The sequence below is a fragment of the Apium graveolens genome, chromosome 1 (genome assembly GCF_009905375.1).
Source record: "Apium graveolens cultivar Ventura chromosome 1, ASM990537v1, whole genome shotgun sequence".
Lineage (NCBI taxonomy): Eukaryota > Viridiplantae > Streptophyta > Magnoliopsida > Apiales > Apiaceae > Apium > Apium graveolens.
The window spans coordinates 64,152,723-64,168,123 of record NC_133647.1 but is presented as its reverse complement, the minus strand read 5'-3'; the positions used below and the strand labels follow the sequence as shown (position 1 = coordinate 64,168,123).

Here is a 15,401-nt window from a genome sequence, read left to right as displayed (position 1 = left end):
CACTACTTTACTCACTTTTTTAACTTTCCTCCACTATTTTATCATTTTTCTTAAACTCCGCGCCCCACCCAAATGTAAACATTTGGGAGGGACGGAGGGAGTACAACATATTCCTAACACCTATATCATGATATCATGTGTTTGGTTTGGTGTTGGAATCAAACCTTTTTAATTTAAATATTTTTGATTCACTGATTGAATCAAACTTTTATATATTGCATATGTCGAATTTAAGTTGTTATACGACTTACAAATAAAAAAAATTAAATATAAGTGATTAAAAAATTAAAAAAAAATTTAATGTTAATTTATAATTTTTAAAACAAATAAAATAAAATATTACTAATTTGTATTAAATAAAAATAAGCATAACTTATTTAAGATTAAACAACATGATATATAACATATATATTTTAAGATCGTATTTAACTTTATAAATAAAAATGAGCTAATTAAATTTAATTTGATACCTCGTAGTCCTCTTTCAAACTCAACATGTATTAAATCTTATTCCTGATTAGTATATGGAATGAGTATAAGATTTTAAAAACAGTCGACCAAACATTATGAGTTTAGAATGAACGACATGATATCAGAATGAGCCTAATAAAAGACACCCCGAGTCATTTGGTGTATAATAAATTTTCTCTTTCTCATAACAGCGGGGTAGGGTCTTTGCAGGGGATGAATTCATCGATAATAATCACAATTTAAGTTTTAGTACTAGATATTTGTAGATCATGTATTCCGTATATTAATTTTAAACATTAACAATTGTCATGTTATTTTTCTTTGCAGACCAACTTTTTAAATGGAAGACCGAATCGGAATGGATCAAGTTATCACACCGAGGTTATTTGTAACTTTTTTTTCAAGATACGTAATTGGAACTAAGGGTATACACACATAATATAAACATGTGAAACTAGGGGTATACACACATAATATAACCATGTGATTCACCATGTATAACAATCAAACCCCTAAAAAACAAACTATAATTATCATCTTATCGAGTAAAGTTATGAGGAAACCACCTTTTTATTAGAGACCGTGAAGATCACTTATGTTTTACAAATAAAATCTTGTATAAAATATTATAAAATATATTATTTTGAGAATCATGTTCTGCAAAAATGATTATTTTATTCAAAATCTTAAATATCAGATATGTACTGCATCAACATGTATAACATTACAAAAAAATTTATTCTACGAAACCTATTTAGTTTGCAAAATATTTCTTCAGTTTGAAGAACATACACATTCTACTTATTAAACTTAAAGGATTTTCAATAATATTAATGAATTAGTGATATTCGTTAAAAAAACTTCACCTAATAATATATTTTATAATGTTTTGATTGCAGAACATAGATGGTCTCCGAAGTCTCCGACAAAATAGTGATCTCCACAAAATTTTACTTTTATCTTATATTCTCCTAAATATTTTATTATCATTCATAATATTCTCCTAAAATTTTTAGTACATTTTTTATTAAGATTTTTTCAAATTTAAGATAAATAATAACAACGAAAAATCTTAATTACCTTATATTCTCTTAAACTTTCCCCCTTTATTCTTAAATGAACTTACCATTACAATATTATCCTCAAACTTCAGGTGTGAGCAGAAAACCGCAAAAACCGCAAAAACCACCGGCACCGCACCAATCCGCACCGCAAAACGCCGCAAAACGTGGTTTTTTATTTTCGCGGTGCGGTTTGAGTTTTTAATAAACCGCGCGGGCGGTGCAGGTTATGGCTTTAAATTTCTAAAATGCGGTTCAAATCGCACTGCACCGGAATATTTAATATGTTATAAATAGTGGACTCATTTAATAGAATTTAAGAGTTACGATAGACTTAAGGTATTTTTCTCCTTTTGGTTACTTGCTCTCGGGAGATCGGTGGCTTGGAAAAATGACTAGTATGCTGCATTAGTTACCAAAAATATAAAACGTAATTAACCACTATTGTCCACTAGTTGTTTTTAATCATAACTTAGATTTTTTATTAGAATAATAATAACTTATAATTTATAAGTTATTTTTGTTTTGTAATTGAATTCCTAAAAAAGTTAAAGTTTCTGGTGTGTAATTTCTAATTGGTATTGAAAAATATTGGCGACTTTGTGTTATATTGTCGGAAATTTGATTAAATCTAAATTTTGTATTTTATTTACATTTAAGTTTTGTATTTTATTTAAAATTTTCAAACTTATAAAGCCTAAACAGCTGTGAACTGCACCACACCGCACCGCATTTTCATGGTGTGGTTTATGCGGTTTTTGAGGGTACGCGGTGCGGGTGCGGTTTGGAAATTTAATCAAACCGCATGTGTGATTTAGTTTGCGGTTTGAGGAAAAAACCGCACCGCCCGCACCGCGCTCACCCCTAAACTTCTCCTTTCAATTTTAAATCATCTTACCATCTTAATTTCCGGAAAAAGACTTATTATCTTAATATTTTCCTCAAATTTCTTTTGTAATACCATTTTTCCTCTTTCAATTTACTAGATTAATATTTTTTTAAAATTTTCCTTTAATCTTTAGCCTATGAAATGTAGAAAAACTATCTATAAATATATTTTCTTAGTAATAATTTAAAAAGTTTTACAAGGCCGCCTCGAAGCGTATTTAAGGTGAGGTGGCACTTCTCGTCTCCCTTTATCGAGGTGGCACTTCTCAGTACCGCTTTATATTTCTAACTCTATCAATTTTGCTGAGTTAATAAATGTTGAAAATTATAATTACGTTATACATTTCTAAACTTTATCCACTTTGTTCTTAATTAAAATTATCATGTTAATATTCTCTTAAATAAAGACAATCATCTTAAACTATGTTACATATATTTTTTAAGACTTAATTGCACAAAGATGACATGAGTTATAATTGTTTTGCACAAAAATGACCAACATATAATAATAGACATTCATATGACTCATCTATAATTTTTTTGCCGCCCGATTGCATTCCGTTAGTTTTTTGTAACGGACGTTAAGATTTTTTTAAATTAAAGATATAATTGCACGAAGATGGTCCGAGTTGTAATTTTTTTGCACAAAAATGGTCTATCAAAGAATTAAAAATCAAAAAATATCTATAAATTAAATCAATCACGGAATTAAAAACTAAAGAGCAACTACAAATCTTTTGATAGTTCTGTCCCAGGCCCCGAAGAAAAGAACGATTTTGCTGATTTCTTATGTGAAGTCGAGTGCATGACTGTGTATATTTCTTGGCTTTTTCTGTATAACCTGAAAGTCTCTTTTTAGTTTAATCTATCTATATTGGCTTTATACTGAAATATTTTGGTATTTTTTTATATCATGCTCATTAGCTTATATTATTTTTTTAAAAAATGTACTAATTTTGTATGAGTTGTCTCAATCCTAAGACATAAAATTTGGATGCTCTCTAACAATCACTTCTAAATGTGCCTAGCATAAAATTTTGAATCTATGGAGTCTGGATTCATTATATTTTGGTACATTAGTATTCTTCATTAGTATCCTTAGTTATTTTTTCATGTTATCAGACTATACATGGATATAAGAAATTACATAATTCTAAGTAAGAAATGGTTGATATGCATGTTTTTAACACTTATTTTACGTGGGTACTACAGTTTTGGAAGACAAGTGATGAATGTTCCCTCGTTCATGGTGAAACTGTATTACCATAAGCATATTGACTTCTCACTTATGAGTCCCTTTGGTGGTGGTCGACATGCTAGAGTTAAGCGAAGGAATTATAAGGCAGTTTACAAAAAACTAGTGATGTAGATGGAGACGAAGAATATGAAGATTAAGGCGTTAACTTAAATATAATTCCGAATGCTTACATTTGAAATGTGGTTTACTATTTTCCGTCTTGGCTCTGTCCCATAAATATAAATTAAGGTACTGTTTTCCGTCTTGGCTATGTCCCGAAAATGTAGATTATGTGTGATTCTGTAGTTTTACAGAAGGAAAGTCGTTTATCTTTATAAAAACAAGTTTTTTCTGCTAATTTGTAGTTGCTATTTGATTTTTAATTCCGTGATTGATTTATTTTATAAATGCTCTTTGATTTTTAATTCCTTTATTGATCATTTTTGTGTAAAAATATTATAATTAGGCCATTTTCGAAATTAAAAACCCTAACGTCTATTAAATATAACTAACGGAATATAATCAGGTGGCAAGAAAATTATACATGAATCATACGGGTGCATATTATTATATGTTAGCCATTTTTGTGCAAAACAATTATAACTCGTACCATTATAACTTATTCAAACCAAATCAAACTGTTTTGGGTTAAAAAAATGAATTTGGATTATTTTTTAACTTTAATGTATTACAACGAGTATGGGTACAAAAAAGCGTGAGAAGCGGGTTTCAAAGAGTCCACATCGCAACTCTACAAATAGCATACAGACGGACACAGGCTTTTAGAGTAAAACCCTAACGAACAGCTAGGAGAAATTGACCAGGCACTGCTACTGATTGAATTGAATCTCAGGCCAAAGCCATGGATATCGAAGAAAAACAAGCAGAACACATCGCACACTTCGTACAACAAGCTTCACTTCTGAAAGGCCCTTCTCTCTCTAAACTAATCGTCGACGCCACTTCTCATCCCTCTCTCTTCGCTTTCTCTGAAATTCTCTCCCTCCCCAATATCCTCCAGGTTCCTTCTTCCTCTTTTTTTTTTAATTATTTTTCTGTCCCTTTTTATGTTATTTTTGGGTCCTTTTTTTTATGCATATAATTACTCGATTCTATTAGGTGATTGTTTTATATGTTTCCAATAGTATGATTAACTAGATAACTTGGTTTTCTTTGTATTTACTAATGTTAAATGTTCACTTTTATCAATACAAAGTGTTTATGGATCATAATTTTCTTTTCTCAAGTACCTAAAGATGAAGTGTTGGTATAGGCGATTTTAATGTAAATGATTTGGGAATCAAATTATGTGCTTAAGATTTTTTTTATTGATTTCTTCAGCTTCAGGGACTGGATAACTCTGCATACCTAGATCTGCTTCGTTTGTTTGCACAAGGCACATGGAGTGATTACAAAAGTATGATTTTTTATACCTTTTTTCTCCTTTGTCGCAATATGATCAGTCTCGAGTCCTAATTTAACAAGGAGTTCCTTTTATAATTTTTTTTTGTCCAGATGGATTTTAACAGAATTTTTGATTTCCGAGTATGTTAAAACAATATTACCCTGTCCATAATCTTTTTTTTTTAATTGTAAGTCTGTAGTCCTGGACTCCTGGTAATTATAATTTAACTAAAGTAAATTAGAAACTGAAGTAGTAGGAAAGTTTGAACTCGGTCGAAGGAAAAATGTACAGGCTTAATGATCAAAGTGATATACACTAAACGAGACCACTTGGTCTTGCACTCTCGCTCCTTCTATGGGATGTTGAGGGTTCGAACATTGTCAAAGACAAGGGGTGAATGTGTGTGTGTTTTCAATTATTAAAAAAAGAAGAAGAAGTGATGTACATGTGGTTCCTATCTGGACAGAGTACAGAAGTGGATAAGCACTTGATTTTTAAAGGACAGATTGAGGAGAAAATGTTAAAACATTGTAGCCTTTTGTAATCAGGACTATATTAGGAACAGATGAAGTACAATGTCATGGACATTGTTATTTGAACATGATATATAATAAATAGTATTGACATCCCTCCCCCCATCCGTGCGTAGACTGATGATACTAGCTCGTAATATTAAAAACTCTTAAAAAATTGATTTTATTTCAACAGGAAATGCTGACCATCTCCCGCAGTTGGTGCCTGAACAAGTATTGAAGTTAAAGCAACTGTCTATGCTCACACTAGCAGAGACAAACAAGGTAGCGTACATGTTTTGTCTACTACATTATCTATCAAGTCTTGTAACTCATAAATTGATTTTGGCATGCATTTTGTGGGATCTGAATGATTTGGATGCGCAGCGCAGCTTATAAATCATTTAATATCTTATTTCATTTTTTCATGTAAGAAAATTATCTTTAAATTTTTTGTTGACTGTCCATTGCTTATACTTGCTCAAACTTAATCTCAAGATTATTGTTACAGCTATTTGCCTAACGTTATAATAAGTGGCTTCTAAAGAATAGAATTAGAATACTTGTTACTATCAAATAGTGATAATAAGCACAATTTGATATTACTTGGGTGATCCTGATCTCCCTCTTACTCAAGACATTCCTTCAAAGGTAAGTGGCTACGAGTTAACCAAGACATATGTTCACTATATGTCTAGACTTCAAATACTTTAATTTTTTTTAACATTGGAGATTATGCAATATTTTACATTTTATCCAAACCGATTGTTAATTAGTCTGTCCTGGTACGGTTGCGTAACAAGTGACGCTGTGCTAGGAGCTATATGTAAATATTTTCATGCTTTATGCACGATGTTTATAAATTTAGAAGCTTTGATAACTTGAAGTTGTCCTGGTTTCCATGATGGACACATGTTGTAGAAACTACGAAAAATTGCAGTGTACCTATGTCAGTATAATGTCAATTTAAGTGTCAGGCAGCCTGGCACACCAAGTCAGCAGTTGATATTGCAGAAGTCAATTGCTTCAATAGAGAAACAGAAAGAATTATAGAGACAGAGAGAGACGACAAGATGTCATTTGTTTAGAGAGAGAAAATACCTAGGGTTTAGAGTGAGAAAGAAGTTGTATATAGGGACAGATGGTTGTTTCCTCCAATCCAGAGATATCTTGCTATTTTCCTGTTAAAAAAGTTGATAGTGACTACACCAAGGTCCCTAGAATATTTATGTACATATTACAATATTAGTCATTAGTCAACTAATATTGAGCTGACTGATTGTTGGCTTATTTTATCTTCACTAATATGCTGCCAATTTAAGTAATTAATGCTACAAGTGATCATGATTTATGACTATTCCGCCATGAATAAATTCCTGTTATGCTTTCTGTATGATGGCTATGATTTGGGAGCAGGATTAATTGAAGTCCTGAAATTTAACCGGAAAACACCTTGTAGAAAACTATGAAAAGATGCAGCGACCCATCGGCAGTTGGTTTGTCAGGACTCAATTATACTGATTACTGGTATATGTTTATACTTAATCATATGTTGCCATTAAGTATTATATCCCAAAGTGATACTTATTTTATTGTGTTATATTATAGATGCCATCATTCTGAAAATTGACTTTGAACTGTTAAAATGATTGGTGAATAGAATGTCAAAGTAGGTGTAGAAGCAAAGTGACGGGGGTAGGGTTAAAGGTAGGGTTTGGGGTAACTTCCCAAGAACAATTCTCATGCAAGAGAATAAGCACAGCTTTTCAGTATGAAAAAGGTTACAATGATCAATCAATATTTTTAAGAATCCTAAACAATATTTCTTAAATAAATAGAACTCTAAAAGATAACTATTCCCTTGACAAATAAGAAGAAAAAAGGTAACTAATTTTTATTTAATAGATCCTTATTAATAAATTTATTCTAGAATACTCTAACTAATGGGCTTCCAAAGCCTAAAATATTGTTCCCAAATAGTTTATTGGGGCTTCTTAATGGGCTGTCCTGCATCAAAAAGTTTGATGTTCATGTGTCCCAAATTGTACCAACATCTTTAGTAGTCTAGTATCTGCTTTTGGTAACGATATTTTGGAGCAGGCTGTGATCATTCCAGCAGAGTGTTGGCAGTTACGTACTAATTAAAGTTTTAGAGGCCCGAGCTTTATTGCAAGAGATATTAAAGTAATTTATTAATTGTCTCTTTTCCAAGTAAATCAGCCAAATAATTTAGCCGAGAAATGATGGTTTCCATTCAATTTCAACTTTTTCTAGCATTAGTGTCCAGTGCGAAAACTTGTGCTAGTTTGGTGGCTTAACTTGTTCAAGTTTCCCATAACAGATTTTTTTCATGATTTAGTTCTGTATGCGTTGTAACCGATGGTGCTTGGCTTGTCTAAAATTTTGAGCTGCTCTCACTATTTGTACCTTTTCAGGTCCTTCCATATGATTTACTGATGCAAGAGTTGGATGTTACAAATGTGCGTGAACTTGAAGATTTTCTAATCAGCGAGTGCATGTATGTGGTATGTATTCTTAACCTGTTTATAACCATACTCTCAGATAGTTACTTGCCATTTTAATATAATTTTGAACACCAACGTAGTTCTTTACTGGAGGGGGGGGGGTCACTGTCTTGTTAATGATTTTATCCCCCCCACAACACACAGCACAAATGTTTATAACAGTATTATTTTCAGCGTAAAACTTGTTAAAAATAGATGGATTTGAAAAAGATACTATTTTTAACTTCTGCATTGTCCTTTATGTATAGGGGATTGTTAGAGGAAAACTTGACCAGTTACGAAGATGCTTTGAGGTTTGAATTTTGTATATAGAGCTTTCTTTCTCCCTTGTGCTGCACTTCTCATGACTTTATTTCTTCTCATTTTTAATTTATTTAGATGACCCCTTGTTAGGACTTGATCTCCCTGTTGTTTTCAGGTGCAATTTGCAGCAGGAAGGGATCTCAGACCTGAACAGCTTGGTAGCATGATACAGACATTGTCCAGCTGGTATCTAACGTTCTATTGCATTCACACTTTATATTTGAGGTCTTCATTTGAATAACTTTTTTTCTCATTTGAACTAAATCTCAGGTTGACTACGTCAGAAAATCTCTTAACTACCATCCAAGAGAAGATAAAATGGGCTGATAACATGAGTGAGCTGGATCAGAAACACAAAAAGGAGGTTGAAGAAAGGATAGAGGAAGTAAAGAAATCTCTTCCCCACAAGGTCAGTAGTCCTCCCAAGTCACTAGTAACCCCCCTCTTCTTTGAGCATAATTGTATGCCAAGTCATTTGGTGATGTGATCTATACATTTTGTATAAAACTGTATTTTTTACGAGGATGAATTATCTTTCGTGATTGTGAAATTCATTACTAATGTTTAGCTTTAGAAACGGACATCTTTGGAAGGAAGACAAGCGTAAACCAATAAGCAACCGCCAAATAATGATGTCCATATTTTTCACACTTCATTGCACAACTCTGTTTCTCTTGTCGAGAATCTAGTATCTCTTTCACTTGCATGAAGGATAGTTCAGAGAGGCACAGAATTATTAGATTTCTGAAGTTGAACATTGCTTTTGTTTGATATTTTAATATGATATTTTTTAATAGATTCTGTATTTCTATTGGCGTGAGTCTAATATAATTGTGGATGGACCAGACTATTTAGTAGTCAGCATAGGTCCCTTAATTATTTCTGTTGAAAGTGTAAACAAATTAGAATGTAGCAGAAAACCCGAGCATTATTATATTGTATGTAGAATATGTTTGTCGATGTGTCTTACATTGTGGCAGAAGTTAAAACCTATGAGCAGGCAGAGCTGGAATTCCGGGGGCATGAAGAATTTTTCTCTGAATCTGGTGGAGTGATGGACTATGATGAAGATAGGACTCGACCCAAGAGGTAAGTTGTTAGACTTCTGTTTTGCTACCTACTTTCAAACTAACGTGTATAGCTTATGAAATACAAGAACAAATGCTTTTGACAAAAACTTCCTCTACATACAAGACTTTGATTTAGAACAATTTATATGATTATATTTGATTAGTTAGTGAAGTTGGGATTATTCTGCAGGAGACGGCATCCATTAGCATGAAGGGTAGGGACTAACCCGGAATGAGTATCTAAAAATAGCCAGTTTTTTGCTTGTGGCTTTCCAGCAACACACTAGCCCAGAGATATGGTTTTGCCTTTTAAAGGTCTTTTAAGTACTTTAATATTGATGGTGCTACTTTCTATTGAACACTATTGATATGACTTGCAACATTGATTTCTATGGGCTGATATTGGTGTGGACCGTTTGTGTGGATATATGTTGTGGTCCTGTGAATGATATTCAGTTATTACTGTGTTGAGAGCTAGTGATATTTATTTGATGCGCAGCTATTTATAATTTCTTAATTCCACACACACAAACCTATGGCATATCCCTTTGTATCAGATCAAATTGAACTATATAAAGTTTTTAGATTAAATTTTCTCAGAGCTGCATAAACCTTTTGATGTCAATAATGGGTTTGACATATTTGGATTTTACAAGGTGAACTGGTTGTTTATATTGTAGTATATGCCTTTTTAGATCTAAACTAGGGATTTTTGTCCGCGTTACGTGACTCAATTAAGTTCAATTGTTTTTAAATAACTTAAATTATACAATTCTACTTGCATATTTTATTATCACTATATGATTAATTCAATTGAAAGAGGTGTTACTATATCTCGGTGTTTCATCTTATATCGTTCATTTTTCGTTGATGATAAATATTCCGGTTGATAAATATTATTTATGCTTTTTTTTCAGTTTTTAAATGTTTACATGATTTTTTTAGTAGATAAATATTTTTTACGCAAATTTTTCCATATATTGCAAGAATATATTTAACATATTATACATATGAACTCACTCAATTTTTGTCAATTACTTCTGTAACTGCGGTAATGTATATATAATATAAAAAATTAGTATAATACTTACTGCTCTGCGGTAATGTATATATAATTAAAAAAAATAGTATAATACTTATTACTCGGCGCCATACCTTAGCAGTTTAAAATTTAGAAAATTAAATAATGTTAGTACTGAACATAAGTTATTTTAACATATTGATAATCATAATGTTACACATTAATTAAACATAAGTTATTTTAACATATTGAAAATCATAATGTTACACATTAATTAAACATAAGTTATTTTAACATATTGAAAATCATAATGTTACACATTAATGCATACAATATGTAAAATATTAAAAAAAATAAAAATTAGAGGATTAGAATAAGTCAATTATTCTATTAAAGAAATATTTTTTATTTAAAACTTCATTTTAATATTACTGGATGGCATTACGGCAACGTCTTTGTACTTTAAATACAATAAAATTAATTTTTTTTTTCTTGGCACATCTTTATAACAAATGCTTTATAATTTTGTAAATGTGGACAATCCCTTATTCCAGCTTTAGAGGAGCATCTTTATCTTTGTGTGATACATAACATTGCTTTAGTATTTTATTTTAGATATAGCCAATTACTGAAAACGTAGATTATAAAATATATAAGTATGTTGAATTTTAACTTTTCACATGTCAAAATAAAAAGAAAATAAAGTAATAAAAGAAAATAAAGTAGGATTCATGTTGGTGGTACAACATAACTTAAATATAAAATACCAAAAAATTTAGAAAGACAAATATATAAATTCTTAAAATCCTTAAAATTTTAGAAAGAAAAATATATAAATTCTTAAAGGCACAAGAAGATGCAATTTTTAAAAGTTATTAGAGTGATTTCTTAAAATCTAAAAGTTATAATTTCTAATTAATTTTTTTAAAAAAAAACTCTACACAAAAGGTGATTACATAAGAAAAAAATAAAAATTCGAAAATGATAGTGGCTTTGACTTTTTATAATTAAAGTAAAAAAATACATATTTATATATATCTTTTTTAAATACTTTTTTGGATAAAAGTTTAGCATTTATAATTTTAGTCAAAAAAATAATTTTCCTAAAAAAATGTGTAAATATGATTTCCTTAAACCTCAAATTACTTAAGCCACTTTCATTCGAACGGAGGGAATATTCGAATTAGATAAGTATATTATTCATATAGTATTAATCAACAATAATCTATCTATTATATATATATATATATATATATATATATATAATACAATAACAAGAGGTTTGATGAGCAATTTAATATATTAATACATACATAAATACATACATACAATATATATAAATTAATATATGCATGCATACATGCATACATGCATACATACATACATTCGTACGTACATACATATATACATGCATACACATAGACACACACATAGATACATACATATATATTATTATTTGTCATCAATTTAACATCATCACACACAAATTCATACATACATACATACACACACACATACATACATACATACATACACACACACATACATACACATACACACACACACATACATACACACATACATAGATACATACATACACACATACATATATACATACATACTGATAGGGAATAAAGTAAACCCTCGTTCCGTAATTAATATCGCATTAATTATGCCAGGTTTGGGCTATCGATAAAGCCTATTTTAAAGGGTCCAAAATCCTGAAATATTGATTAATTTCGTAATTAATTAATATGGGTAAAATCAGCTGATTAATGAAATCCACAAAAGGATACAATTCCTTGAAGATTGACCTCCAAGAAACCCCATGGGGAAAGGAATAAATTTCCTGCATTATAGGAATCTAAAGTCCACTCCAAATCTGAGACTTGTCCATCAAGTCTTCCAACCTTAATCCAATTTAAAAGCATCCCATGCCTATATAAGGGGCCTCGCTCCACATATAAGTACTGCGTTTTTTGACTTGATCCTTAACATACAACAAGGTACGTAGATATCTTGTGAAGGCAGATTGAGTCACGAAGCACGGGAACAGTCAAACAGAGCCTCGAAGCTCACGCACCCTAACATTAAATACGCCCTAGTTTTTTTTACCTATAACATTTGGCGCAGTCTAGGAGAAAACATAACAACAACCATGATGAACACACGGAGCAGAAACAACGCCCCTGAAGGAACACCGTCTGAGATGACCCAAGCAATTTCGTCAGTGGTGGAGATACCCCCGCACTCAACTTACGCCTCCACCCAGGGAGGAGCCCTGGTAGGAGCAACCGAGGCACAACCTCAAGGGACGAATTCCCCGACTCTTCAAGGGACAAATCCCCAATTTCAGCAGCTACCTGCACCTGTGAACCCTCAACCCGTTGGGTATGAATATTCAACAATTGTGACCACTAAACCCCCTTACGAGATGCCCCTATACACCGAGATTGGAGTAAGTGGACACTCCTATCGGAGCAAAGCACAAGGGCGATGATGATGTTCCTCCGGGAAGGAGATGTGTTGGTAAAGAACCGATGCCTGATGCTAACCAGCGACCCAGGAGCACTCGAGGGACGAATCCTAAGATGTACAGGAGAGGATTAGGGCTCATGAAGCTGAGATCCAAAGGCTGAAGCGCGACCTGGAGGTGAACCTGACCCCAAGACCCCCACTTGCTTGTAGGCGGAGAGCCCCTCCTCCAATCATAGGCCTAGATGGTCCAATACCAAGAAGGGTTGTTGCCCCGAGGGTTGATCCAAGTGATCTTATGCCCCTAGGAGATCCTGATGATCCAACTCCACCATTCACTGAAGAGATAATTAATTCCCACATCTCAAGAAAGTTTAAGATGCCCACTATCAAAGCCTATGATGGTACTGGAGATACCGCTAATCATGTTAGGATATTCTCTAATGCACTGTTGCTATAGCATGTGAACGATGCTATTAAATGTCAGGCCTTTCCTCAAACCCTGTCGGGAATGGCTCAAATGTGGTACAGTCGTTTGCCTCCGAACTTAATTGGGTCCTTCAGAGATTTAAGTCAAACTTTCATTAAGCAATTCATCAGTGGTAGAGTACATGAGAAAAGTTCAGCATCTCTCATGAGCATTGTGCAAGGAGCAAATGAGTCTTGGAAGATTATCTGAATCGTTTCATAAAGGAAGCCTTGTAGGTCCCAGATCTTGATGACAAGGTAGCTATGATAGCACTGCAGCAGAGAACTAGAGATGAGTTCTTCAAGATGTCCTTAGATAAGCGCCCCCTGAAAGTATTTTATAGTTCCAAGATAGGGCCGGGAAGTATATCAAGGTGGAGGAAAGCATGAAGAAGATGGTGGTGAATAACGAGTCCGCTAGTGGCAAGAAGCGAAAGACTGATCTTGAATACAATGCCAAGGATAAGTATCATAGAGTTGAGAAAGATGTTGACTCAATCCCGAAGAAGGGAGGGTCTGGACAAAAAATTACCGAATATGCTAAGCTGAATGTCCCTAGAAGCCATATTTTGATAAAAATTGAGAAAGATAGGTATGTTCGTTGGCCTAAACCCCTGAAGGCTGATCCCACAAAACTAGATAAAAGCAAATATTGTAGATTCCACAAGGACGCCGATCATGACACCGATGAATGTCGGCAACTGAAGGATGAAATCGAATTCCTAATCCGAAAAGGGAGATTGAGCAAGTATACTGGAGATGAGGAGAAAGGAGAAAAAATAATAATGGAAGAAGGAACTTTGATGATCGTAGGAGAGATCAAGATGATCAGGGTCGAAACCCTCAACCCCGAGGACCAGTGATAAACACGATCTTCGGAGGACCAACTGCTGCTGGATCGTCTAAGAACTCAAGGAAAGCTTATACTAGAGAAGCCATGCACATAGTGGGGGAAGCTCCGAAAAGGTCCAGGACATAAGTAGTAATGATGTTTGAGATTTCGACTTGGAAGGGGTCAAGTTTCCCCATATGACGATCTTCTAGTAATAACACCCATAATAGGGAACATTCTAGTGAAAAGAGTCCTCGTGGGAAATGGAGCATCGGTGGACATCTTACTCTATGATACCTTCATAAGGATGGGTTACAACGATTCTCAATTAACCCCAAATGATATGCCAATATATGGTTTTGCTGGGGTCGAGTGCCCCGTGGAAGGAATAATTAAGCTACCTTTAACTATGGTCAGGAACCAACGCAAGCAACACATATGTAGAATTTTGTAGTGGTGAAGGCTGGATCAACTTATAATGCAATCAAGAGAAGAACATAAATACATGCCTTCAAGGCAGTCCCTTCATCCTACCATTCTGTGATCAAATTTGCAACTAGAAACAGAATAGGAGAAGAAAGAGGAGACCAGAAGATGGCCAGAAGCTGTTATATACCCTCTCCAAGGGTAGATGGAGTAGGGGCAAGTCTTACCCATTAAAGACCTGGATATCCGTGAGAATGATGAGAAACGAGGAAAGCCAGCGGAAGATTTGATCCCTATTCCTTTGGCTCCCGAAGACCCCGAAAAAGTAAACTTTCATTGGAGCGTCATTGGAAGATTCCCTTAGAGGGAAGCTAGTAAAGTTATTACAAGAGAATAGTGATGTATTTGCGTGATCTGCACCAGATATGCCCGGCATAGACCCCAAATTGATCACCCACAAGTTGAATGTGGATCCTAATCGAAAGATAGTGAAGCAGAAGAAAAGGATTTTTGCCCTTGAAAGGCAGGAAGCCATCAAACAAGATGTGGAGAAACTCTTAGAGGCTGGTTTCATTGAAGAGATACAATTTCCTGAATGGTTAGCAAATCCTGTAATGGTAAAGAAGACCAACGAAAAATGGAGAATATGTGTGGATTTCACTGATCTGAATGATGCATGCCCAAAGGATTGTTTTCCGCTGCCAAGG

At 33.3% G+C, this 15,401-nt stretch overlaps 1 protein-coding gene across 3 annotated transcripts; it reads left to right on the top strand.

The window, feature by feature from the left end:
- The first annotated feature begins 4,377 nt into the window (after positions 1-4,377).
- Positions 4,378-9,970, top strand: LOC141664097 (COP9 signalosome complex subunit 7). Of its 3 annotated transcripts, none has more exons than XM_074470002.1 (9): positions 4,378-4,678; positions 4,999-5,074; positions 5,771-5,859; positions 8,010-8,099; positions 8,348-8,392; positions 8,518-8,588; positions 8,673-8,811; positions 9,386-9,491; positions 9,663-9,970. In XM_074470002.1, the coding sequence occupies exons 1-8, from the start codon at positions 4,520-4,522 to the stop codon at positions 9,455-9,457; spliced, it is 741 nt and encodes a 246-aa protein (XP_074326103.1). In that variant the 5' UTR covers positions 4,378-4,519; the 3' UTR covers positions 9,458-9,491; positions 9,663-9,970. The 3 variants fall into 3 exon arrangements, with proteins under 3 accessions (XP_074326103.1, XP_074326094.1, XP_074326085.1); XM_074469993.1 differs by having other exon boundaries at positions 9,383-9,491; XM_074469984.1 differs by having other exon boundaries at positions 4,380-4,678; positions 9,403-9,491.
- The last annotated feature ends 5,431 nt before the right edge of the window (positions 9,971-15,401 follow it).